Source organism: Ovis aries, chromosome 3 (genome assembly GCF_016772045.2).
Source record: "Ovis aries strain OAR_USU_Benz2616 breed Rambouillet chromosome 3, ARS-UI_Ramb_v3.0, whole genome shotgun sequence".
Classification (NCBI taxonomy): Eukaryota; Metazoa; Chordata; class Mammalia; order Artiodactyla; family Bovidae; genus Ovis; species Ovis aries.
The window spans coordinates 9,235,603-9,262,609 of NC_056056.1; the positions used below are offsets into that span (position 1 = coordinate 9,235,603).

The following is a 27,007-nucleotide window of genomic DNA, read 5'->3' on the forward strand; positions in this document are numbered from 1 at the left end:
TGAGTCAGAATGATTGGCCAGAGACAACCAGGAAACTAATCCCATCACCATAAAACTTGAGACAGCAAGCCACACGGCAGAACAGTTCTCCTGGTTCCCTTACCCTGCAGTTCTCCACCAGGGTGCCCGTTCCCAATAAAGTCTCTTGTTTTGGCGGCACGTATATCTCCTCAGACAACTCATTTCCAGTGTTAGACAAGGGCCCACTCCCGGGGCCTAGAAGGGGTCCCCCTTCCTGCAACAGCTGGAGGCAGCAGACAGAGTGTGTGCACCTCCAAGCTCTGTGCTGGGAGTGGCCATTTCCTACTTCTGTGGGAAGATGGGGAAAGAGTTCACCAGAGATCCCGGGTGCAGACCTCAGCCCCCAGGCAATCCAGTCTCTGCCACACGTGAGAAAGATCAGAGAGATATCTGCTTCTTTCTCCTCTTTCCAGCACTACAGTGGCACAAGAGCTTCTTATGAAATTCTAACCTTTCAAAAACAGTGGTTACAGAAACTGTGACACCAGCGGATGTTTGTTAGGGCCAGTGAAACTCAGGAGGCCAGAAGGGGCAGATACAGACAGAGACCACAGCACATTTGCTCTAGCAGCATTTTTATTTACAAACAGCAATTTCCATTGACTTTATACCATAAAAAAGCCATTTACAAGCAAGAAACAAGAGTTCAGAACAAAATTAAGCAGCACTGAAATATTCAATGTCACAAATCTAAAACAAAATGAATACAAGAGTAAAATATCATTTGAATAAATAGTCTTAAATTCATGCTATAAAATAATCCTTAATGGCAAGTTACGAGTTGATACAGCATCCGCTTAGCTAGCTTCATTTACTTCATATGGCGATGAAGTGTGGAGTTGTGAGGTTACCAGTTTATATTGCAAGATAATGACACTGTGTTAAGTCATTCAAATTGCTCAACCATTTATAACGGAAAAAAATGTTAGCCCTACTAATCAAAGTGGTGAGAGAGATGGTTTTCACATTAGGAAAATGGTCATTCTCGAACAAACCATATGCTTACCTCTTACTAGAGTCAGGGCAGCAACCAAAGGCTTGGGCAGCAAGTCCAAAGGTTGAATTCACAGCATACTTGTCACTGAGGGGGCAGCAAGAGGTCTGTTTACTGAATCTGCTGCAAGGCTTACTCCAGGACTTGGTCGAGAACTACACCAGCCCTGTCTGTGCCAGACCCAAGGGAACGAGAGAGAAAAGGGTCTCTTGTGGGCCAAGGAGTCAAGCACTGGGCAGAGACAGTGCAGAGACTCTGGCACTTACTAAAAAGACGCGTGTGACGTGTGACGACCGTTACAAATTTCGAACAATGTGAATGACTCTTCTGAACTTTCAGTTCAGTTGCACTGAGTAATATGAAATCTATGATTCATGAACTAGATAGTTTCATATAAAGAATTTACATAACTCCCCAATACTTTCATATATAAAATTTAATAAATAACCCTGACCAGTCTAGAAGCACCATTCAAGGGGCATGTGCCCTTGGAAAATAGTTTAGGTGTTGCATATTTGAGTCCCTTTCAGTGGAGGCTTCACAGGAAACCATTACAGAATTTTAACAACAAGGACGACAACAACAACAACAACAAAAAGAACAAAACAGAAAATCACAGTAACTAATGGAAACATCGTTAAAATAAAATACATTGATTTCTTTAAAGTAAAGCTCGTTCACATAGATGATTTCCCCCCGTCCCAGCCCTTGTTTTGTGTTCCTGCAAACTCTTCCTAGAGGCTATAAAAACAAAAGTAAAAACAAAACCACACACAAAAATATGCAGGCCTATGGTCTGGGCTAAGGGACAAATAAAGACTTGGTTATAAAACTGCTATCATTAGAAAAGACATCTAGTCATGCTCTGGAAGATTTAGAAGTTGTCAATTTAGCTCTACAGTATATTCTGCTTAACAGTGAACCGACAGTATCCTTTCTGCTGTTTTTTTTTTTTTTTTTTAAAGCAACAACAAAAAACAAAACTGCGAAGGCAGAGCCAATTAGGAGGTTCTCCACTGTCCCCAAAATTAACTTGACTTCATATACTGTATTTACAAATATCATTTCTAAATGTATTTACAGCTTTAGTAGAAATTAGAGGGTAGAGAACTGATTAGAATGAAAATAACTGTTTAAAACCACAAACATTAGTAAAAGTAGAAAATTCTTTGTTTTCACAGTTTGTAAGAACAGGTTAAACACCTCTAGAAAAGGACGCTGTCACTGTCTTCACATTGTCTGTGTGTTAGAAAAGGTAGCTCAAGAAGAGACTCAATTATGAACGAACCTGTATGGATTCAGGATATATTTTACCGTAAAAGACTTCTTCACATATCACTTTTGTCTTAACTGTTTTTGCATTTGTTATAAGTGAAACATCTAACCTAAAACTGTACAGAAATAGGGACTTTGCTTTCAAAAACAAAAACAAAAAAGAGTCGCTCTAAAGAGTTACACAGCGGACTTCGTCTGTGGAGACGTGAAGTGAACTTCGGGGAGAGAATGTTTCTGTTGTGTGGTCACGTTAATCCTCCTGGCACATCCTCATGTGACAAGGCACAATTAATTGCTGCTGCCCGATCTGAACGGAGATAAGCTTTCACTGGCCGTGCACACTGAGGAGCACGGCGCCCAGCTCTGCGCTGGCCTGCGCGCGGCCTCCCGCGAAGCCCTGTGGAACCTTACAGTACTGGGTTATGGCTTGAGAATTCACTCTGAGCACTGCTAGCAGTGGAGAAGGTCAAGTGTTAGCAACATGAATGGGAGCAAGTGGAACTTGCAAACTGTGGAATCATTACTCGAGAGAAACGCAATCAATTTTTCTGCCCCTTAACAGTCCCATTACAATGTCTGAACCTGAACTGTACAATCAAAGCAATGTAGATTTTTTTTTTTTTGTCAAAGACAATTTTGGATAAGTCACTCTTTGGTAAACTCAAACCAGTTAAACAAATTTACACACACGAAGAACTTCATGTACATAAGGTTAAGACGGACACGGTGACAAGAATCAGGACGTTGGAGGCGCTTGCCCCAAGTGCCTTCCCTCCTCACTTGTCTCGTGTATCACAGAATGCTCTGGAGACCTCTCAGGAGGAAGGCCCCAAGCCTGAGTGAAAAGGAGGTTCCTTCCCTGAGCCTGACCTCTCGTGTCCTCGATTTGGGTGTTTCTTGTCACAAACTTTAATTTGTATCACAACACAAATTTTTTGCATTTAATTCTTTGAAGAAAAAAAAAAAATCAAAACCAAACTTGTAAGGGAAAAAAAAATTACAAACATTTACCTGAAACCCCAGAACATATTTAAGTGGGTAAACACTGGGGGTCCAGCCTCCCCTCGAGGCACAGGGCTTTGATAGGAGTTGAACAAGTGCTTCAGGGAGAGAACAGGCCCCGGACTTAGGCAGTCTGACAGGAAAAGGCATACTGTATACCCGGTTAGCAGAAGCCGCTCCTCGAGCAGCAGGACTCGCGTGTGTCTGGACGTACTAACACTGATGTGGAGCGTGGTGGCTCACGCCGTGTGCAGACCCCCCTGTGCTGAAGAGATGCTACTGCACAGCTACCACCCCGGGGGGGCGGTCACACACAAGGGCCTGAATGATTTTTTTCCCCCCAGAACCAAAAAACAAAACAAAAATCCCCAAACACTCCCCCACCCCAACTCCATTCTTGGTATTTTAAGAGCCAAAAAAGCATGGGAAACCGGCAAACATCTATTTCTGTATTCCTTTTAACTCCTTGCTTCTGAGGTTTCACTTTTGGTTTTTTTTTCCTCTTAGGGGGTTTGTGCTATTCTCCTAGGGAGACACTGGTTGTGTATTTAAGGGCCAAGGTTCTCAAAGCAGAAGAGTCTGAGAGCAGCCCATGGCACAAACTCAACACTAAATTGCTCACATTACTCTCTGCTAGAGTATATAGTACCAGAGCAATCTTATAGAGCCTGTTTTGTATACCAGAAGCACATGGGTGAACAAAATATAAAACTCAAGACATTTCCTCAAGCACTAATAAAACATTATCCAAATAGGACTCAGTTGTTTTTTTTTTTAAATACAGTAATGTGTTTGCCAGCACATGCTTTTGAGGTCTTTTTTTCAAGCTATAAACTCAGGAGAGGAAAAAAAAATTGTAATTCACTTTTACCATTACATTTCACATTTTCTACAACTATACTGACCTAAAAGATACATAACATAAAAAATAGCACCACGTGACCAAAAAAACGGTGACACACAGAGATTTGGTGACACACAGAGTAAATCAGAGGGCTTTTTAACTGTTGGTTTCTTTAAGCAGGAAACACTGAGAGTGGGGGAGCCGACAAGGCTCTTGTCAGCACACACAATACCAAGATAGATATATTGCTTGCAATTCCCATAGAGTATATCTTTACAAAAAGTACAAATTCCAAGTTCTGCAGTTTCCCTGGGAACTGCATGTAGAAAAAGTTGCTGTGCACCTGAACTGGCTGTTTGAAAAGAGAAAGAAGGTTTAAAGAAAAAAACAAAAACAAAAAACCACAACACTGCTTGGAGAATTTTGTAGACAGAACTACAAATTCCTTTCCTTTACTGCGAGTACTAACTCACGGTAGAGTGATTCGATTTAGTTACCTGGTGTGTGTGTTTCTACAGTACGGAATGAAGGTAGATTCAGAGGCCAGTAAAAACATTGAAGACCACTGCTCCTTTGGGGTTGGCTAATATAACACTACAATATGTAAAAAGGTCAGCACCACGGGTCATCCAGCTTACCTAACTGGACAACTAACAAAAATTCCAAATGGTTTCCAACTAGAGTTGAATACGTTTTATGGCATTTGGTTTCTGTGTTTGTTATGAAGCAGAGCTATGAACACTGTGATTTGCTTTGCTTGCTTTTGGACACAATGATTAACATATGTATGAATACCTATTAACATTCTTTCATAAGGGAAATAAAGGGGCAAAACCCTAACATATTAGGTAGGGACGAGACAGAGTCCAAAGCCCTGTTCACATTGTATTAAATTATATATTCCTCTTACATTCACCTCAACCAGAATAAAATCAAATTTGAGAATGTATATATACTATATATATAATAATCGCTTTATTATATATATATATAAATTGTCTAACTACCCCCTAAAAGTAATTTTAAATTAGAAAAGGTTACCCATTTGTATCAGCTGACGGCATCCCAGTCTCTCTCCATGGAAATGCACTGGCGCCAGGGCACACAATTAGAGAGTAAGCCTCTTGGCAGAGACGGAGGGTCGACCAGTTGGCATAGCTAAATCACTGGCAGATTTTGGATGAAGAGTTCGGCCAAAGAGGAATACTGTCAGCCTGTTTTCCCTGGATACACTGCCCTTCATGCTTTGAGCTCCTTGGGGGAGGGAGGGATGGGGGTGGGAAAGGATAAACACCATGGAGTGTTCCTTCCAGAAACCTTAGAAAAACTGCCAAGAGACCAAGAGATTTCCAGATGGTTGGGAAAACCAAAGATGACAACAAAGCAAATCACAAATAGGCATTGATGAATGTGCTTTGCGTGGGTGCACTATTTTTTTTTTTTTTTTACCATCTTAATCAGGAGCATCGGACACCGTGTGAATTTCCATCCGGGAATCCAGGGCCATCTCTGAGGCCGAGGCATCGTTTTCTAGTTTCTGTTCCGCATACACGTCTGTTCTCTCGGGGGATTCCATGCGACTGCGGACTTCCGCCACACCGGGGTGGTTTTTCCGCAGGTGCTGGTTGAGGGTGCCTTGGAAAGGGAAGCACTTCCCGCAGATCTCACAGCGGAACGGCTTGTCGTCGGTATGGCCCCGGATGTGGTACTCCAACTGGTCCTTCCGCGTGTACTTCTTCCCGCAGAACTTGCACACGAAGGGCGTGATTCCCATGTGGAGCCGCATGTGCCTGTCAAGACTTCCCTTCTGGTTGAAGGACTTGCCGCAGTAGATGCAGATCAGCCTCTCGTTGTACGGGTACCAGTGGCCTCGCGCGCTCCTCTCCCGGGGGCTGCTCTCGAAGCCCGGGTTATTCACCACGGCCTCGCTGTCGGAACCCTGCACCAGGCCCTGCAGATCACTGTGCAGGTGGACGGACAGGGCCCGCTTTTGGCGGGCCCGTCCTCCTCGGAAACAGCTCAGCATGGATCTGGAGGGGCTGGAGTTACTCAAACTTCCGAACGCCTCAGATACACCACCGGCCGGCTGCGAGGCTGCCTGGCAGTAGGAATAGGCGTGCTGGAGCACAGAACCATAGGAACCCACGTTCACGGCCACGACTTGCTCCCCATCAACCATCTCGGTGTGGTACCCGTCGTCTCCCAGGGACGAGCTGTCAGAACAGCTGGGCCGGTCGGACTTCTCCATCTTCACTTTCACCTCGGTGATCTGGCTCTCCCTCCCCAGCAGGTCCCCTTGCTCATGGTCCCCCTCGATTTGGATCTCGTACTCGGAGACGCTCCCACTGCTCCCTCGGTCCGAGTGCCCTTCCTCCTGTAAACGGCTGCTGCGCAGAGCTTTGCTGGGTGTGGTCTCCATCCGCAGATCGCTGCTTGTGGTGGGCTGCCGTACCTGAGAGCAGTATGGCGGGGAGATCTCCACCGGGTTGGCAAAAAAGCTGCTGTCTTTCACTCCGTTGCGGCTCTCCGGGGTCTCTTCCGCACCGACGGTCACCGAGTCCACACCTCCCACACTAATTTTTGAATGGATGCTCTCTAGGATCTGCGTGCACTTGTCAATGACACACTGCATCTGAAGAAAGCTAGCTGCTGTCAGAAAACTGACAACATCCTTCAGCTGCAAGGACATTCTTCCAGTGTAACAAAATGAAAGCAACTGTTCAAACACATTGGGGTTTTTAATCACTGATATTGACAAGCCACTCATGGTACTTAGTGCTGAATGGTCCCGGAAGTAGGGGGAGCTGGCCGCGAGGACGGCTTTGTGGGCTCGGAATGGTTGACCCTGAATGTGGACAATGATGTCACATAGTTTTCCTTGCAGGCGGAGTTCGTTTAGCTGGCTCAGGACGGTGCTGCTGTACTCGGGCACATCAAACTGAATAAAACTGCTGCTGTCCATTTCTACTGACATGAAGCGTAATCTGAGGAGAGAGAGAGTTTCATAATTCACCAGTGACTCCTCACTTAAGTACAAGCCATATAAACACAACCGTGCAAAGACCACCACCACCATCACTATAGCTACTGTACATCTTGGGGTATGCCTGAGCAATTTTCCTCTTACTTTTCAGTCCTTCATGTCTCATTTAATTCACCTAAAGCTACATAACTTAATGATGTTAGCCTACCGTCTTAGCTGCCTTTCATCTTGATTGAAGTAAAACATGTTACACATAGTAGGGCCATCTTTGCTCTAATTGAGAACTTGGTATCCTTTTGAGAAACATATTTTCCCATTTCACCTACCTTTGAGGAGTTGGAGTACTCTGTAAAAGATAAGTAAATTCATTTTTTTAAAATGTTCTGCTTTATGTGCATACTTTCAACTGGTGTTTTTCAAGTATATGGCACACCGGATACACTGAATGGAGCATAAGCCCTTTTTAGTTTAGAATTTGAGTTGCTGTCTTGATGTACATTTTTCCCCCTTCGGCTCTACACACCTTTATCTCCTTTGGGGTCGGTAATTCATAGAGAAAAGCTCGATCTCTTTCAGTGAAGAGGTTTTAGAGGGTAGGAGCAAGAGTGATGGGCATACCAGGAGTGTATCATCCTCTGCTGGTGCTTAAGACATGAACTACCCCCCTGCCTAGAATCCACAGCTCTGATTACTCAAAACTACAGAAGGTGTAGACCTCAGGCTGCATTCTCTGACCACAACCAAATTAGATCTGACATTTATATTTCTGTTTTTAAAGCCCAATCAATAGAAATTTAAACACCTCCTGAATAAGTACTGAATCAAAGAGAAAAATCAATAAGGAATACAGCTGTTTAGAAAATAGGAAAACTCACATCAAATCTGCAGTAAGAAGGGTTTAGGAATGAAATTTATTTATATGTCCAACTTAGTTGACAATGCATCCAAAAAGAAATGGACAGATATGTGATAAAGCAAACAGAGCAAAATGTTAACAAGTGTGGCATCTAGATTCAGTATACAGTTGTTTGTTGTATAATAAAATTCAACTTTTCTGTATGCTTGAAATTTTTCACAATGAAATGCTCGGGTTCTCAAATAACAAATTTTAACAGGCAATATCAATGCCTTAAAACACTTTTATCATTGAAGAATAAAAATAAATAAAATCACTTAAGAGCTTAGAAAAGGAACAATAAGTCAAATCTAAAGAAAACAAAAAAGTAATATAGAAGAGTATTTAATCACACAGACAGTTTTATATTTTAAGATAAGACAATGTGCAACTAAATTTAAGACTCCTTCAGAAAAAGATCCATCAGTGTGATAAATCACATTAGAATATTTTTTAATCACATCAGAATTTGTTAAAACATTTTAGAGAGGAATCCTGTGCCCTTATTTATTCTAGATTTATGATTGAAATCAATCTGAAATCTGAGTGGCATAAACATATTTTTAGGATAACAAAAATTGGCAGGATTAAATGAAAAAGAAACAGAAGTGCTAAAGCACAAATGACCTTCAGGCCATTCACACTAGATGCATGTGCAAACAGGTAAAGCATCTCTGTTCATATGGCATGTATCTGCTACCAGGAAATGGCAAACAGCACAAAGACGACTGTCAACTTTACCTCAGTAAAGAGACTTCACTAAACAGACTTTCTTTAATATGCTAGAGGAAATAGTAGCAAAAATAACTCATTAAAGGACTAATATATTATGATCAAGTGTAAGGATGGCTCTCTGTAGTCGCTAAGTCGTGTCCGAGTCTCGCGACTCCACGGACTGCAGCCTGCCAGGCTCCTTGTCCATGGAGTTCTCCAGGCAAAAATACTGGAGTGAGTTGCCATTTCCTTCTCCAAGGATGGCTATATATTATGAAGTATACAAATATAACTTACAATCTCAATAAGTCAAAGGTGAAAAACCATATGGCCGTATCAATTCTATACTGAATATGCATTTTAGAAAGTTAAGGAAAGTTAAGTTACTTTCAAAGTAGGGAACAGAATACTCAATAAGCTAGTAAGGCCAGAACAATATTTTCTTAATATAATAAACAGTGTCTACTGCAAACCAATGGCAACATCACCTTGAAAAAGGAAACACATCTGCATTTCCCAAAATGTATTTAGTAGAACATAAGCCCCAAGCTCACCATCACGACTTCCTAGGACTTAAAAATATTAGCATAATAACCCATCTGCAAAGTCCTACGGACAAGAATTCTATTCAACCCAACAGTTTGCAAACTTATTTAACCATGAAGCTCTTCTCTCAAGGTACACATATTAATATTCCAAAGAATCAGTGTTCCCGGGCACACATTCTGGTAAACGCTTTTGTAGAATTCCCGTTAATGCCTGCAAAGCTAGAAGGTTGTTTACCCACTACTTCTTTTACCTAACATTGTTCTTGACGTTCCAGGCAAAGCAACAAGAGAAAACTAAGACATATAGCCTTTAGAAAAGAGGAGGTGAAATTACTTTTCAAGGGAGATACGATCATTTACACAGAAAATACAAAAAGAACTGCTTGAAAAAAATCTGTTAGAATCAGGATCTAATAACAGGAGGATTCCAAAAATTATTATTCATAAAAAACAGGTTAGGTAAGCTAACGACAAGATACAACCAACAACAGTAACAGAAACTAGAGAACACTTGGGGGATAGACAAAAAAATAGGATCTACAAGAAGGAAACTCTAACTCAAATAAGACAAAAACACATACAAGAAGACACACATACGCTTCTGGCAGGAAGATTTGATACTGTGAAGATGAACACATTTCCTGTAAGTTAGTTTATAAATATAATGCAGTTTAATGGGGCATTTTATTAGAAATCTGACAAAATGATTTTAAAATTCATCTAGAACATTGCTGTCCAACAGAAATATACTGTAAGCCATGTGTAATGTTTTCTAGCAGTTAACATTGTTTAAAAGTAAAAATATAAACTTTAAACCATTTTCAAAACCCAATATAGCTAATACATTACCATTTTAAGATCAACATTAGAAAGTTATTCATGAGATATCTTATATTCTTGTTTCTACACTGTCTTTTTTTTTTTCCACTTTATTGATTAGGGAACTGAGATACAAGAGAAGGGTCTTACTCAAGGTTACATGGGTATTTCCACAACACTCTTGGAATTTCATTTCTGTCATACTAAGTCGTTGAAGCATGATGTATATTTTATATTTATAGCACATCTCAGTTTGGAATAACTACATTTCAAGTGCTCAATAGCCATAAGTGGGCAGTGGCTACCATATTGGGCAACAAAGATCTAGAAGAATAAATACTGAAAAAATTATAGAAAAAGAAAACTACAGCCAAACACACAGATGTCGAAATGGATGAGTAAGCTATAATTCATTCATTTTGTAAATATACACTGAGTGTATGTATTTATACACTGCATAAAAGTACGCTTGGCACTAGGGACCCAGGTGAGCTTCAATTCTTTTGTTGTAAACTGTGGTAAGAGCTGTAAGATCTTTCATAATGGAGGACAGAAGGGTGATACCTCAGCTGAGACCTCAAGGAAGAGTAAAAGTTAGCCAGATATTGGGGGCTGCTGCAGGGAAACGTTCCAATCTTCCAGACAGGGAGTCACATGCACAAAGGCTGAGAGGCTGAGTCGGGAAGGAAGGAAATGCTGGAGGACTGCGGCACAGCTAGGGCGAGGAGCAAGGGCAGAGAACACGTGAGGCGGCCAAGGCAGGCAGAAATCAGATGGGCAGGGTGGGCCTTCAGGGGCCGTTTTCAGTCAGTGACAGAGGAAGATTTCTGGAAGTAGAAGCTGCTTGGATAATATGAATAAATAATAATAAAGTCAGATCCCTTCTTCACAACACACTCAAAAATAACTTTGAGAAGGCGTTTCTGAGCACACAAAGACAGATATCACAAGAAAGGAAGATTTAACTATTTAAGTATAATAAAAACTTCTTTACATCTAAAAAATATATTTGTATCATAAAAAAGAGATAAATTATCAAAAGTATACAACATCCATGGCAGAGAATTATAAAACTCTTACAAATCAGTAACAGCCAAACAGGACAACTGAAAAATGAGCAGAGAATATGAACAGATGCTTAAAAAAAATTTAAAATAGCCTTTAAACATGGGGATAAAATGCTTAACAACTTCATCAGTAAGCCAAAATATAAAAATTAACACAAGACCCAATTCTTCTTTCTCAAACTGCCCAGGCTTTTAAAAGCACAACTCAGTAGGCAGTGACTATAGGAAGAGAGATGTTCTCATATACTCTGGTAAGCAAATAAAACAAATGCCTTAAAATGGGAATTTCTCTCTACTTAGCACTCTGTACCATCAAAAAAAGTCACGAATAAAGACATAAAAATTTACTCATAACTACATTCAATTACAAAGCAAAGGATGGAAACAACCTGAATAAACGTTCAACAATAAGGGGATTATTAAAGTGCGACACACCTATATACCAGATACCAAGTTACTACTAAAATGATGTTAAAGAAGAATTCAGAGTCCCACAAAATACAAGTACTATGAGGGTAGGAATTTTTATCTGTTATATTAACCATCTGCCAGATAATTGCCTGGCACATGGTGAGTACCCAGTAAAAACGTGCTGAATAAATATATAGTCACACAGCAAAAAATCAGATCAACTGCAAATGAACAGGAAGGATTTTTACGGGTGATGGAAATGGTCTAAAACTGAATTATGATGATAGTCTGACAACTTTTTAAGTTTACTAAAAAAGTCACTGAACTGTATACTTAAGATGGGCGTTTTTATATGTAAGTTATACCTTGATAAAGCTGTTAGAAAAATCAGGTGATCACAGAATATAAAGATACTTCTAAAAGTATGTATTTATAAATATTAAATAAACATAGATAATATTGAAGAATATATACAAAACATTTACATTTTGCATTTCTTGGAATGACATATATATATATATATCCACATATATACATTAAAATCCCAACTAGATGATAATTTGACAGACACTGGAATATAAAATGGTACAAACACTATGAAGGGCATTTCAATAGTATCCAGCAAAATTACAAATGATACCCCAGGACTGAGCAATTTTAGCTCTCGGAATTTATTACAGCATAGTTCATGATAAACGACTGGAAACTAAATTCTAATCAAGAGGAGCCTGACTAATAAACTATGATATGTCCATACTAAAGACTACTCTACAACCAAAAAAAAAAAAAAAGGAAGCTCTTTTCATACTGTTATGAAACAATCACTATAATATGTTGCTGAATGAAAAAATCAGATGCAGAGCAGTATATATGATACTCTATTTGTACAAAGCAAAGTGAAAACACATATATCTGTGTCAACATATACAGATACGAGCACAATATTTCTGGAATGATGCACAAAAACAAATAGCCTATTGGGAGGGGGAAATAACTGAGTAGCTGAAAGACCATTAGCTTTCAGTGACTCATTTTAGACTCTTAAAATTTCTGAGCCATGTGGATGTATTACTTATTTAAAACAGGTAACATTAAAAAAAAATTTAAGGCACTTCATCTAGTTTAAAAAAAATAAGATCATAATATATTCATTGGAAGAATTTGAATTCAGATGTGGATTCAAATGATGCTGGATTTCCATTTATAAAACCTTGGGCCAAGGTACTTTACAACTTTTCCAAGTCTCAGTTTTGTTTTTTTTTTTTTTTTTTAATGGTAATAGTCTTTGCCTCATGGGTTGGAAGCAATCTGTACAATGGATGCCTGGCACATGGCAATCAATGTTATTAGCTACTGAGACTTTATCTAGGGGACAGGATGGTGTAACAAGGAGAACTGGTTTTGAAATTAGACTTGTCTATGAATCCTGACTGTGCTACTTTCTAATAAGAATAACAACAATGAACGTTTAAATAATTACGTGGCCTTAGACAAATCTGTTTTTGCCTGGAAAATCTATGGACGGAGGAGCCTGGTAGGCTGCAGTCCATGGGGTCGTGAAGAGTCAAACACGTCTGAGAGACTTCACTTTCACTTTTCTCTTTCATGCATTGGAAAAGGAAATAGCAACCCACTCCAGTGTTCTTGCCTGGAGAATCCCAGGGACGGGGGAGCCTGGTAGGCTGCCATCTATGGGGTCGCACAGAGTCGGACACGACTGAAGCGACTTAGCAGCAGGAGACAAATCAGTTAACTTTGATCTCTGTATGAAAAGCTTGTGGAAGAACTATTAACCAACACAACTGATGTAAAATTGAATGAAGGAAATTCATGCAATGAATGAGTATAATAGCTTAGGTATAATAAGTGCCTATCTCGTGCTAAACATCTTACATATATTAACTTCTCTTATCAATCTGAGGGGAATACTACGTTGCCATTTTATAGATGAAAAAACTGAAGAAAAGAAGTTAAGACACTTGCCAAAGGTCCCAGTGCTAATGGATGAACTTAGTTTGGAGCCAGAGGTCAGGCTCATAACTACACCAGACTGCCTTCTAGAAACACACCCACTGCCTGGCACCTGCCAAGTGGTCAAATGTTACCTATTCATTACAGTGTTTTCAGGACACACAAGGGTGTGTAAACAGTGACTTTTGGAATTAAAGGGCAAAAGGAAGGTGGGTTCAGGTTTTTAAAAGGGACAGCGTCCTGGGCAAAAAAACAGTAGAAAAAGGAAAACAAAAAAGCATTTCTGAAATAGTGTAAAACTGAAAACAGTTCCACAGTGAGGCTTCTTCCTCCATGTGGCTTTTTATCTTCTTCTCAGAAAGCAGAGAACTGCACTTGAACGAAAATCACTGAAGAGAAAAATGAGAAGACCACGATTAACACCTAAGAGAGGAATTCCATTTTTCTGCAAAATGAGAAAGGAAGTGCTCCACTCTCCTCTCCTTGACATTGACACCTCCTTTCGGCTGTGACAATGAGATTCAGAGAGTCTAGCCTCCAGCTGCTAACAAGCCGACACTCGAGGGAGAAGATTCTCAGAGACTGACACACAAGGAAATTACCGGGAATTTAAGTCCTGGTCACATTACCAGGAGGGAGCAAAGGCGTAACTGATCACAAGTCTACACCCAGGCCTGACTTATCAGGTCCAGCGGTCCGGAAGTAAAGGAAGTCAGAACCTCTTAGAGAGACATCAGATTCAAGCAGAACCCTCCATACTCCTCTGCATCCTCTGTATTAGCCATTTCCCAGCATGGGCTAATCACTGGTTCCTCGCGGGCCCACACCTAAGTTAGACCACCGTTTAATTTTATCTTTAAAGTAACATATACGCATATGGTCAAACTTCAAACTATAGGACAGAAAAATATAAAGTGGGTATCTTCATTCTCCTCAGGTCTCTTCTTCCAAAGATAATCACTGGGCAGCGTTTGTGGGTGTTCTTTCAGAGAAAACTATAAACACATGTCATCATAAACTGTCCTGTACGCTGCTTTTTAACAATGTGTTTAAGGGGCTACCCTGGTGGTCCAGTGGTTAAGAATCTGCCCTCCAATGCAGGGGATGCGGGTTCGATCCCCGATTGGGGAACTGAGGTCCTACGTGCTACAGGATCACCGAAGCCCACACACCACAACTACTGAGCCCGAGTGCCCTGGAGCCCGTGCTCAGCAACAGGAAAAAGGCCACGGCGCCACAACGAAGACCCAACGCAGCTGAAAACAAAGGATCTAATACTCCTTAAAATCCTTCCACGGCAGCGCAAGTTCTACTTCATCCTCTCTTCGGACTCCTTCAGATTCCATGGAGAGCTCAGCCAGTCCCGCGTGCTCAGCAGTCTCCGCGTGCTCAGCCAGTCCCCAGGTGATGCCAAAAGCAGGACACCATTCAAACGGTCACAGCATTTCCTCCTAGCAGAGGGACTGCTGCATTAGTTTCACATCCATCGATAATGCCAACTCATCTCCCAAGAGGTAGCAGCAACTGTCCTTTCACCAACAGCACATGAAAAGCTTGTACCCCTCCTAACTGCCAACAATGAGTATCAAACTTTCTCACTTTTGCCACACTGACAGGTTACAAGTGGTATCTCGTTGTGCTGTGACTTAATTATAAATGAGGTAGGTCATCTATTCTGGTGTTCAATGGCAATTTGTCTGTTTGTCTTTCAGCTGCCTACTCATCTCCTTTGCCCATATCTGACTCTTTCATTGAATTGTCAGAGTTCTTTGCAAATTAAGAAAATTAGCCTTCTGTCAAACATGCTGCAAGTATTAGATTTAATTGCCATCACTAAATGGCATACTGACTGGGAATTTAAATTATTTTTCTACATTTATAGGAAATATTCAATTTCAATCTTCTACATGCACATAACCAAAGGGAATTCAAATATAAATAAGAGTCCCAGCCTTGTAGTTTGTTACAGGCTTACTGCAGATTCCTCCCGACTCCAAGAGATAGGGGAATGGAATTCATTTTTGATAATGCAGAAAAGTGATTTATATTGCTTTTTCATTTAGACTAAGTTGGCAGCTGCTACAGAAAACAATAATGAATTTGATTATTCCACTCACCAAATACATCAGAATCAGTATTCTTTCACTCAGCAGATTCATCACAGCTCTTTCTGTCCCATTACAGTTCGGTCACTCAGTCGTGTCTGACTCTTTGCGACCCCATGGACTGCAGCACACTAGGCCTCCTGGTCCATCACCAACTCCCAGAGCCTACTCAAACTCATGCCCATTGAGTCAGTGATGCCATCCAACCATCTCATCCTCTGTGGTCCCCTTCTCCTCCCACCTTCAATCTTTCCCAGGATCAGGGTCTTTTCCAACGAGTTGGTTCTTTGCATCAGTTGGCCAAAGTATTGGAATTTCAGCTTCAGCATCAGTCTTTCCATCAGTCCTGAATATTTAGGACTGATTTCCTTTAGGATTAACTAGTTGGATCTCCTTGCAGTCCAAGGGACTCTCAAGAGTCTTCAACAACACAGTTCAAAAGCATCAATTCTTCGGCGCTCAGCTTTCTTTATAGTCCAACTCTCACATCCATACATGACAAAACCACCCCCAATTAGATATTTACGTTGCTATATTTTAATTAAAAAACAAGTATATATAAACTGGATATTTTTCTTCAATACCATTAACACTTATTTTAACAATACTTATTTTGCTTTTGTTTGTAAAATTATACTTTGGATAAGAATGTGAAATACTTCTTTTTTAAAACATACCTGAAGAGGATATTAGTTAAAATGGTCTGCTGGCAAGTCCAAAATTGTCAGCTCCTCTATTCCTTCATAACCCTCTTCTTCTCATTCAACTAATGGACACACAAACCTTTCTGCTCTCCAGTTTCCTTCACTGGAATCCTTTCACACCTCTGGAGGCAGCTCTCACCTTGCACACAGCCCCTGCCACAGTCAGCTGAGGAGACTCTGCCATCACTGGTCCAAACAGTGGGTTCTGGGAAGGATGTGGGCAGCCTTGCCATCCGTCCAACCACCCCCACCCCAGCCTCGGCAACTGTAAAAGGGAATCCCTGCCATCTTCCACCACACTTCTGAGCCTCCCCTCGATACCTGGGAAAGCCCGTTACCACCATTATCAAAAACCAACATTTACCGAACGCTCCATACAAGCTGAGCAAGTTTTAAAGGCCTTTCTGAATCATCTTGACCTTGCGTGAGAAGGCAGGTACTATCACCCTCACTTGAGAGGTGAGGAAACTGAGGCTCCAAGAGGCTAACTTTTTCAGGACTGTTGCAAAGTCTGGCCATCTAGAGCCCCTACACAATAATCCCTTATCCTTGTTTGATTTGCCCAAGGTACCAGCAGGACCACTCAGGGAGGCAGGGGAGTTAAGAAAAAGGCAGGAGGAAAAGAAAGCTTGACCTAGCTCACACTCCTGCCCAAGGGTGGTGGCCAGAGAAAGGGACAGTGACAAGTGACAAATATGCTCCCACTGCTGCCCAGGGCTCTGAGCCCTTCCTCTGTGAGGAGGAGGGGGGTGGAGAAGCCCAAGGGGTGCATTTCAGCAACACCCGCCAAACTTACAGGCGCACACACCCTGTGAGTGAGCAGCCTTAGTTCCAGGAATTTACGACAGCACCCTCTTTCAAGATCAAAATCTCCCTCTTTTCTGGATCAAAGCCCGCGTAGAAGGAAGGGCCCCGAGCAGAAAACAAGCCCCAGGTGGCCTTCCAGCTGCGGTATATTATGCCCTCCACACTCACAGCGTTTACTCCCTCTTCCCCATCAGAGCCCTGCACGCTGGCTGGTTTTAACCTGCTTTAAATAAACAGCTATCTTTATATGCTAAAGCCTCTGTTCATTAGAACCCACGGATCTCGGGCTCAAGTAAGCGGTCCTTCTGGTATTCCAGGGTGAAAGTCACAGACAGCACATGCTGCCAAGAAGACTCAAGTTCAGCCCAAGTTCAAGAGAATCCAAAGCAGCACCGGGAGTGGAGTTTAAAAAGCAGGAGCAGGGACTCCCGGTGGTCCAGTGGTTAGAAACCCGCCTTCCAATGCAGGGCACGCAGGTCTGATTGTGGCTGGAGCGCTAAGACCTCACATGCCACAGGCAGCCAAGCCAGAGCCACGAGCTACTGAGCCCACAAGCTCTGGAGCCTGCTCTCCGCCACTAGAGAGGCCTCTGCGCTGCCACTAAGACCTGGGGCAGCCAAATAAACAAACATTCTTAAAAAAAGAAAAGCAGAAGCAGAGTGTGAGGGGCTACCCAGGACTGACCAAGTAGCGAGGAAGCCAGCTCTGAAAGCACTGAGGAAGCAGCAAGGCCAGCGCAGGCCAGAACCACGCGGGGCCAAGAGAGAGCAGGCTCGGAAGAGCATGGCCACAGGCTGGAGAGCTAGCACAGACTGGATAGCCAGAGAAGGGAGGCCACTCACTCGGCGAGGCAGTGTGGGCACAAGCCACAGGGGAGAGGTGCTGGCCCATCAATTACCATACACGTCAGCCAGGGAGACCCGACTGACCAGCTTGAAGTAAAAGGTGAAGGAGAGGGATCCTAGAAATAAATGTGCACGCACGCTCTGAAAAGAAAACAAAAATCTGATGCAAGACCATATGACAACAAGGCTTAGCGAGTAAAGCTGCCTGAAATCTTTTCGAGCTCCCACCCAAAAAAGGAACATATGACCACACCCAGGCATCAGGACAAGAGGCTGTTCTGAAATGTTACAAACAAGGGAATGATATCCCCTAATCAAGAGTCCAAAGCTCACTAGGAATACACACATTTTACCTGAAGGAGCTTTAAAAAAAGCCACTTTGCAAAGACAGAGAAACTGTCTGACCATAATCTAATAGACACAGCTGACCCTGGGAAGGGTGGACAGACACCCGCTCATCACCACTCTGCTCTTCCCCGCAGCCTGCTCCATCCACTGAGTGTGAGCGAATGAGGCGAAAGGGCCATGAGTGCGCTTCTCTGTGATCACGACAGGCTCACATAAAACGCCTGATTCATGGAAAATACAGCTCCCCAAGTTTTCAAAGGTACTGCATCCTTACCCATTTCTTAGAAACCACTAGCACTGAGCGACTTCACTTTCACTTTTCAATTTCATGCACTGGAGAAGGAAATGGCAACCCACTCCAGTGTTCTCGCCTGGAGAATCCCAGGGACGGGGGAACCTGGTGGGCTGCCGTCTATGGGGTTGCACAGAGTCAGACACGACTGAAGTGACTTAGCAGCAGCAGGGCACGTAAGAAGGGCCCTATTAGTTCCATTTAATGTCATTACAGTCTTATGACAGCATTTTTTAAAACTTATTTCGTATTGGGGTGCAGCCGATTCAATGTTGTAAGTTTCAGGTGAACAGCAAAGGGACTCAGCCATACATACGCATGTATCCATTCTCCCCCAAACTCCCCTCCCATCCAGGCTGCCACATAACACTGAGCAGAGTTCCTGTGCTATGCAATAGGTCCCTGTTGGTTATCCATTTTAAATACTGCAGTGTGTACATGTCCAGCCCAAACGCCTTAACTATCCTTTCCCCTCCCCTCCCCACCGCCCCCAGTATGACACTATTTTTTTAAAGATGGGACTACCACCAAAAAATAACTAAATGAAAAGCATGGGTGAGTTTATTTATAATAAAGACATAGGGGCCTTTGCAAGCATGACATAAATCCCAGAAGCAACAAAGACAAGCACAAATACATCTGACAACACAGAAACATATGATAACCCCCCTCCCCATCAAAACCAAAAGATAAACGACGTTTTGAGGGAAAGTACATGCACCTTTGACAAAGGGCTACTTTCCAAATTCCTTAATTTATATTATAACTCAAACAGATTTGGGCTCACACAGATAATCCTACAGAAGAAGGGGCAAAAGATATGAACAGTTCAGAGAAAAGTTGATCAAAACACATATGAAAAGATATTTAGCTTTATTCATGATCAAGAAATGTGAATTACAAAAAGAAAAAATGACATACCATTCCTAGCCCATCAGACCTGCACACATTTTTAAATGTGTGACAACTATACTCCAATAAAAATTAATTTTAAAGAAGTGTGCAGGTGTAATCCTTAGGGATAATCTGGTAACATAGATCAAGATGTAAGAAGCATTTACTAGGGTCCACAATTAACCACTAAGAATTAAGCCTACAAATACACAGTTCTTACAATAGCATATTAGGATATATGAAACAAGGATGTCTGCTGAGCATTTTTATTCACTATAGCAAAAAAAAGGAGAGGGGAAATGAGCTCAAAATTCATGGAGAGAAGACTGGTTCAAAAAAACAAAAACCCAATCAACAATGAAACACTACCCAGATATTAAGAATAGACAAGACCTCCCTGGAGGTTCAGTGGTTAAGACTCCTCGCTCTCATTACAGGCAGCATGGGTTCGATCCTTGGTTGGGGAAGATCCCACATGCCAGAAGAAAAAAAAAAGGAGGAGACAGATTTGTATCCTTCGACCTGAAAAGGAGTTCTAATATTTAGCCAGAACAGTGGATGTGGGAGTTGGATCATAAAGAAGGCTGAGCACCGAAGGATGGATGCTTTCCAACTGTGGTACTGGAGAAGACTCTCGAGAGTCCCTTGGACTGCAAGGAGATCAAACCAGTCAATCCTAAAGGAAATCAACCCTGAATATTCCTTGGAGGAACTGATCCTGAAGCTGAAGTTCCAATACTTAGGCTACCGGATGCAAAGAGCCGACTCCTCGGAAAAGACCCTGACACTGGGAAAGATTGAAGGCAGGAGGAGAAGGGGATGACAGAGAATGAGACCGCTGGATGGCATCACCGATTCAATGGACATGAGTTTGAGCGAACTCTGGGAGATGGTGAAGGACAGGGAAGCCTGGCGTGCTGCAGTCCATGGGGGTCTCAAAGAATTAGACACGACTGAGCAACTGAACAACAAGATATAAAAAAATATGTCTGTACATATCTGATTTCCTTCACATACTTTTCTCAAAAGAACAAGTATGTGCTGTTGTAGCGACTTTGGAAGGAATCGCATGAAACCACTGGTGTTGGTGACTTTTGGGAATGAGGACTAGAGACTGGGAAGAAGAAAGGGGAACAGACTTTTATACTTCTTTGAATTTTTTATCATATAGCTGTATTAGTCTCACTAAAAGTTTTTTTAAGCTATGTTATAGGATTCTACCCAAAAAGATGCAATTTTTAAAACCAAAGAATCTAGAGAAAGATAGGCTGCAGATGGATAATTACTGTATCAAGCAGACAATTACAGAGGCGGAAACAAAGAACTGAGAGAGCAATGACAAGACTGATTACTTTTGACCAAATCTTTAATCCAACAGAACAAAGAAAAACTTCATGGCGGAAGCAATATTTGAACAGGACTTTGCATTTCAAATGGAACAGGAAGAAGACTCCAGGCAGAAGTCTGGGAGAATCAAAGAACAGCGGGGCGAAAATGTACGGTGTCTAGGGCAGTGGCCAGGCAGGCCCCAGGTACAAGGAGTGACCAGGAAAAGAGGAATGCCACGGTGGGAACGTGGACGTCCTTGAATACCAGACTGGAAATCTCAAACTGGATCCTGGTGGCTGCCAATTTGAACACGAGTCCAAAGAAGGACTCAATAGGACTTGGAGACTGAGGTACGCTATCCACTTCGGAAGGCAAGTTAGCTCCGCCTCAGACAAGCTGCCTTTAGGCTGCCCTCTGGGCAACTGAACCGAGTTGGCCAATAAACCATTTGGGAGTAAACAAAAACTGTAGTAGCCAAGGACCCATGTGCTAACATGTGGTTACTCAGAGAGAGAAAACAGACAAGACAGCTGAGAACAGATATGCTCCTACTGTAACACGGAATCTCATGAAACAGGAAACATCCACGTCTAGTCCTCCCTTCAACACACCGTTTCACTGAACTAGCACAATTCTGCGCCATGCCTTTTGTTAAGCTGTAAGGGCTTCCCTAGTGGCTCAGAGGTTAAAGTGTCTGCCTGGAATGAGGGAGACCCGGGTTTGATCCCTGGGTCGGGAATATCCCCTGGAGAAGGAACTGGCACCCCACTCCAGTACTCTTGCCTGGAGAATCTCATGGAGGGAGGAGCCTGGGAGGCTACAGTCCATGGGGTTGCGAAGAGTCAGACACGACTGAGTGACTTCACTTCACTTCAAGGAAACTGAGCAATGAAAACCAGAACCTAGACGAGGGCCCTCTTCCCACAGTGCTAACCCATTCCAAAGAGAGCCTAAAGATGACACTCGCACGCCACCTGGGCAAAGTACCCGCAGGAGTCTTGAAATCCCCTCAACAAAATCCCTGGGTCAAGTCCAGGCACTGTTTCCCCATAATGACAACTGAGCAAAAGTACGAGTGTAAAACCTAAGCAACTGAGGTGTGCTGATTCCTGAGCCGGCTGTGCTGCTGAGTGCACGCCCCCGCGGGTGAGCTCGCTGCGGGCAGCGACTGTGTGCCCAGAGTCTAGCAGAGAGAGCCCCTCAGCAACCCCAACCAAGCTAGTGGCTCAGCTTTCAACTTTTCCTGCTGAACACCCAAGAGATGTAGGATCATCTCACCAGCAGGAAAAATCTAGCAAGGTAGTTCACTCCCATCTAACCCATAAACACTCTCATTTGCTTCACTTCGTTTAAAAATACCCGGTGACACTTCCAAGAAAGGAAAGCAAGGTTACAAATCTGGAAGTTGTTTAAGGCACCAGGAGGCACCCATTATTCTGCATCAAGATGCTCATGATTCCAAACCCAGATTCGCACCTGCTGGCTTCAGTCACTTGCTGATACTGGAGACACAACTCACGCTAGACTTCATCAGGCACTGAAGACCCTGAAGATCCCTAGTTTTCATTCTTAAACAAAAAGTCATTAAAAAGACTGCAGATGGGAGCACTGGGGACAACAGGCGTGGAAACGGCAGTAACAACGCTATAAAAATAACTTTGCTAGGTATTTCTGCCTGGGTCTAGGTCAAAACTAAAATTGAGCTGTCATGAATTACAATCTAATCCTTCAGAAAGTAGCAGCCGAAAAACACCAGGCCTGCCTGAAACATTGTGGTGCTGCTGAAACCCAACGCAAGAAAAAAAAAATAAATAAAATGGCATTCCGTGATGGATATTCATGAAGCACTCATCCTAATTTAAAAGAAAACAAGTCTAGAGTTCTTACTGCATTAATTCATGTGAGCCTGAAAGAACATTTTTATCCAAACTGTGAGATTTCCTACCAAGGCGCTAACATTCTCCAAGTCTGCTCAGCTACACTAATTCTGAGAGCGCAGTGTGGTTTGACAGTGGGGATTGTCTTTCAGTCAGTACAAAACATCAGAAGCTTCTTCTGAGCTTTCCAAGCAGGGTAGGAATGCATTCTTTAACCTGACTGGCAATAGCAGTTACTGAGCTCCACCTGTGTACTTTACGCTAAATAAGCTCTATTTGCTCACTGAATCCTCATGACAACACCATGAGACAGACACTGCAGCTGCACCCATTCTACAGATGGAAAAACACTCAGAGAAACTAAGACCCTCTCCCAATTCATCCCAACTCACTAATGGCTGAGCCAAGATTTGAACCTAGATTTGACAGTCTCCAAAACCAGGATTCTTCCCTCCTATAAGAGTAAGACTTTAATCCAGGCACAGTGGTGAGAATTAGGGGTTTTATTGGTGCTAGAGCCTTACTGATCACCTTTGAGTGGGAAAAAAAAAAATTCTCACTTAAGGGTGTATCATTACACCATTACACCAACACAGTAATAATTAAGGGGTTACAATTTCTTGTACTTTGCAGCCATTTCTCTGCATAAAGTCCATTCTTTTTACTTCTATGAAGTGGGCAATTAGATGTTTAAAATCCTATCATGAAATAGAAAGATAAAGGAATAAATTTCAGTTCAAGGAATAAATAAGGAACTTCCCTGTGGTTAAGTGGTCCAGTGGTTAAGAATACGCCTTGCAATGCAGTGAAATGTGGGTTCGATCCCTGGTCCAGGAAAATCCCACATGCTGCAGGGCAACTAAGCCCACGCACGGCAAATACCGAACGTGAGCTCTACAGACCTCGTCACAACTAGAGAGAAGCCCGAGCTCCGCAACGAAGATCCCCATGCCACAATTAAGACCTGATGCAGCCAAATACATAAAATTAGAAAAGGAAAACAAATAACTATGCTTTCTTGGGGCAAAGAGCCCAATCAAGTCAAAGAGTTGCATCTTATCTGCACACTGCTGGCATGTCAAGGGGCACTGGACCTGGGAAATAGATTAAGTCCGAACCTCTTATGCTGAAAGGATTAGAAAAGTTCACCTTGAATTGCTTTCTTCCATGAGGTTTTCCATGCCATCAATACAACCAGAAAATAACCATTAGAAATTAAACTGACTTCAGTTGGTGAGCTTCACTAAGCTAAATTCAGCAGTTTGTCAGCTACAAAACGTTAAATGGACACAATCAAGAAGTCTGAAAAACATGAAGCAGAATTCACACTTGAGAAAGATGAAAATTAATGGGAATAAAACATAATGATGCACTCCAGACTCGTGATACAGACATTTCTGACAATTGCTTCAGCTGGAAGGTGGACTGAGGATCCAGAGACACGCAGAAACCCAGAGCTCAGTAGACACACCGAGGTTCAGCAACCTGGCATGTCCCCACCTTGACACATTTACACCTCACAATAATAATGACGATGATGAAAACTTACTAAGAGGTTACCAAGTGCTATAAACTTTGCCACCTCCTTCACATACTTTTCTTCTTCATTTCAAAATCCACAGAACCTTAGGAAATGGCTTTTATTATCCCCACACTACAAATGAGAAAACAAGAGAGTCAAAGACATTATATAAATGGTCCAAGCTCACACGGCTAGTAAGGAGCCCTGCTGGGATTCAGATCCAGACCCGATGCCCAAGCTCATGTTCTTTCCCCACAACCTCCCACTGAAGAATTACATGACTTTTTCTTTTCCATAATCAAGAGCAAATATTTTAATGTTGCAAAGATTCGTTTTACGTTATCTGCAGTCAAAAAAGGAAAGCTGAAAACACCTGCCTTAAACAGTACTAGACATCAATGACATATGACAGAAAAAACTGATAATAAAAGAGTCTCCTTTAAAAAGAGAGGGTTCAAAAAAATGTTTATAAGTCATTTACCATCAAAAACCATTAAGTGTTTACATACCTGTTACAAAAGTACAGCTACAATATTAGATAAGTATTAAGACAAAACACCCTCCAAAAACGCCCCTTCCAACTGGGACAAGAGCAAGCTCAATAACCAAGGAACAAGCGCTGAGTCCTGTGCTTTAGATTCTGAGTGCCACAAAGGCATGGATGGGGGTAGGGCGGTCAGGGAACACCCTCTGGAGGAAGTATATCTTCAGCAGGGGCTTGAAGGAAGTGAAATGGAGAATTTACACAGAGAAGAAAAAGGAGGCCGGTACTTCAGAAGGGGGAACTAGAGGAGCAAGGGCCTAGAGGCAGTCACAAACTCTCTTCTGCAGGAGATAGACGACAGACAGGGAGGAGAAGCAGTGAATAAGGTCCAGGGAGGCGACCAGGGGCCAAACCAAGGAGAGCCTTGAAAAGACGGGGTGGGCACTGACTGGACACAAAGTGGCAGGCAGAGGACTCTGAAAGTGATATAAATACCATAGCCTTTTAGCTGATGTCCCGGCCCTGAGCCTCCCCTGCCCCTCCTGCGAATGATCATGACCTCTAGTCTCTGGCCTCTCACCACTGACTTCAGAATGGTTTCAACTTTGGCCTAGTGCTCAAGTTCTTTCAGGAACCAGCCCAGACAATCTTTTCCTCTTATCCCTTCCTATATGCACCCTTCTCCACAAGGAGACTGGTCTATTCATTAACTCCATAGGATCACTGGACCTGACTCTTCTTTTCCTGCTTGAGTCCTACTCATCCTTTAACAGCCAGCTCAAATGCCACCCCTCTCACTAAGCCTTCCCTGACCATTTGGCCTACAGTGACCTCCATCCCTCCTCCCTCTTAAATCTACAGCTCACAGGCTTTTCTCATCAAATCAGTCACCTTTGCACAGGTAGAGTCTTTGCACCCGATGTAAAGCTGCTTGGAGACTGTAAGTGTGCCTCCACGACTTTACCCCACCACATGGAACAGCGTCTTGACATTTAATAAGCAAGCATTCAACTCTTTTTTTGACTTCCAACATTAAGTTTGGCATTAGCATAAAGGAAGGGTGGGGGAGGTGGGGGTACTTCTGAAGTCTGAGACGGGCTAAGAAGCTGTTGCAATAATCCAGATGTCAAGCAAAGACGGCCTGACTAGGGAACAAAGGGAAAATGGGCAGATATAAACAACAAAAAATTTTGTGCGTGCAAAAACTCTGCAGGACGTGACTGACTCCTGCCAGGAACAAAAGCGAGGGATGAATTACGATAAGGCAAGGTTTAGAAAGGCTTCTTGGATTCATTTTAAAGACTTCTGAAACCAAGTGTATTAAGTGGCTATAAAGTCAGATCTGCAAACTCTTCAGTGAAACTGCCCAGTATCTTGAACCAGGGACAGCCCTTCCAATTTCAGACATATATAGACTGACAGAACTGGAAGCGTCTCTAGAGAGCTCATTTAAATACCCTCACTGATCAAAGTGGGAATCTGAGGTCCAACATGGAAGAGGCTTGCTAAAACCTCAAGCCTGAGACTCGCAGACTGCTGACGCCCCAAGGCACAAGCCGCCTAGCTTAGAAGGACACTGTAGACACCCCCAAGGCCAGCCCAGCCCTCCGTAATGGCAGGACCTTCCGAGGGCAAGAGTGACCATGGAGATGTCCAGGGCCAAGCACGACGCGCCGTCGCCTGTTTACCTGGAGAAAAGCGGTGGCATGGGGGCAGGGGCTCGGTTGCAGCCACCAGCAGGGCCGACCCCACGGCCCGGCACGGCTCTCCAGGGGACTTAACCATCTGGCCTCCCGGTACAAAGCGGGAGCGCCCCCCGGGTCCGATGAGCCCGGAAGCAGGAGATCCAGAGACGGCCAGGGCGGAGGCTGGGGGAGTCCGGGGCAGCTGGCTGAGTGCGACCCTCAGCACCGCAAGCAGCGTCCCGACACCGGGGACCAAAGCAGGGTTGGCCCGTCGGGGGCGCGCGCCTGGCCGGAGCAGGTGCCCGGGGCCTCCCGACCCCGCCCGGCCTCGGCTCCAGCCCGCGCCACCCGCCCACCCGCCGGACTGACCAGGCTCGGAGGCTCCAGCCCCGCCGCGCCCAGAGCGAGCCGGACAGCGGCCCGGGACTGCCTCCGACCCCGCCGGCTATGCCCGCGCCTCGCCTGCTGCCCGCTGCCCCCTCTCCGGCGCGCCTCACCTGCCGAGAGCGCCGCGCTCACATCGCCCGCCCGCGGCGCCCCCTCCGCCGCCGCCGGCGCCAGGCCCGTCCCC

At 43.4% G+C, this 27,007-nt stretch overlaps 1 protein-coding gene across 2 annotated transcripts; it reads right to left on the minus strand.

The window, feature by feature from the left end:
- Positions 1–579: 579 nt before the first annotated feature.
- Positions 580–27,007, minus strand: ZBTB34 (zinc finger and BTB domain containing 34). 2 transcript variants are annotated; one of them, XM_027966436.3, is made up of 2 exons: positions 26,934–27,007; positions 580–7,120 (listed from the first exon to the last, which is right to left on the minus strand). In XM_027966436.3, the coding sequence occupies exon 2, from the start codon at positions 7,108–7,110 to the stop codon at positions 5,590–5,592; it is 1,521 nt and encodes a 506-aa protein (XP_027822237.1). In that variant the 5' UTR covers positions 7,111–7,120; positions 26,934–27,007; the 3' UTR covers positions 580–5,589. The 2 variants fall into 2 exon arrangements, with proteins under 2 accessions (XP_027822237.1, XP_042101633.1); XM_042245699.2 differs by lacking the exon at positions 26,934–27,007 and adding an exon at positions 26,440–26,658.

What these genes read in the sequence shown, in the direction of transcription:
- ZBTB34 (XM_042245699.2), bottom strand. Translation starts at nt 26,459, where the DNA reads ATGCCACCGCTTTTCTCCAG. An exon ending in ATGCCACCGCTTTTCTCCAG is followed by an intron (nt 7,121 to 26,439) that starts GTAAACAGGCGA and finishes CTCTCTCCTCAG; the next exon opens with ATTACGCTTCATGTCAGTAG.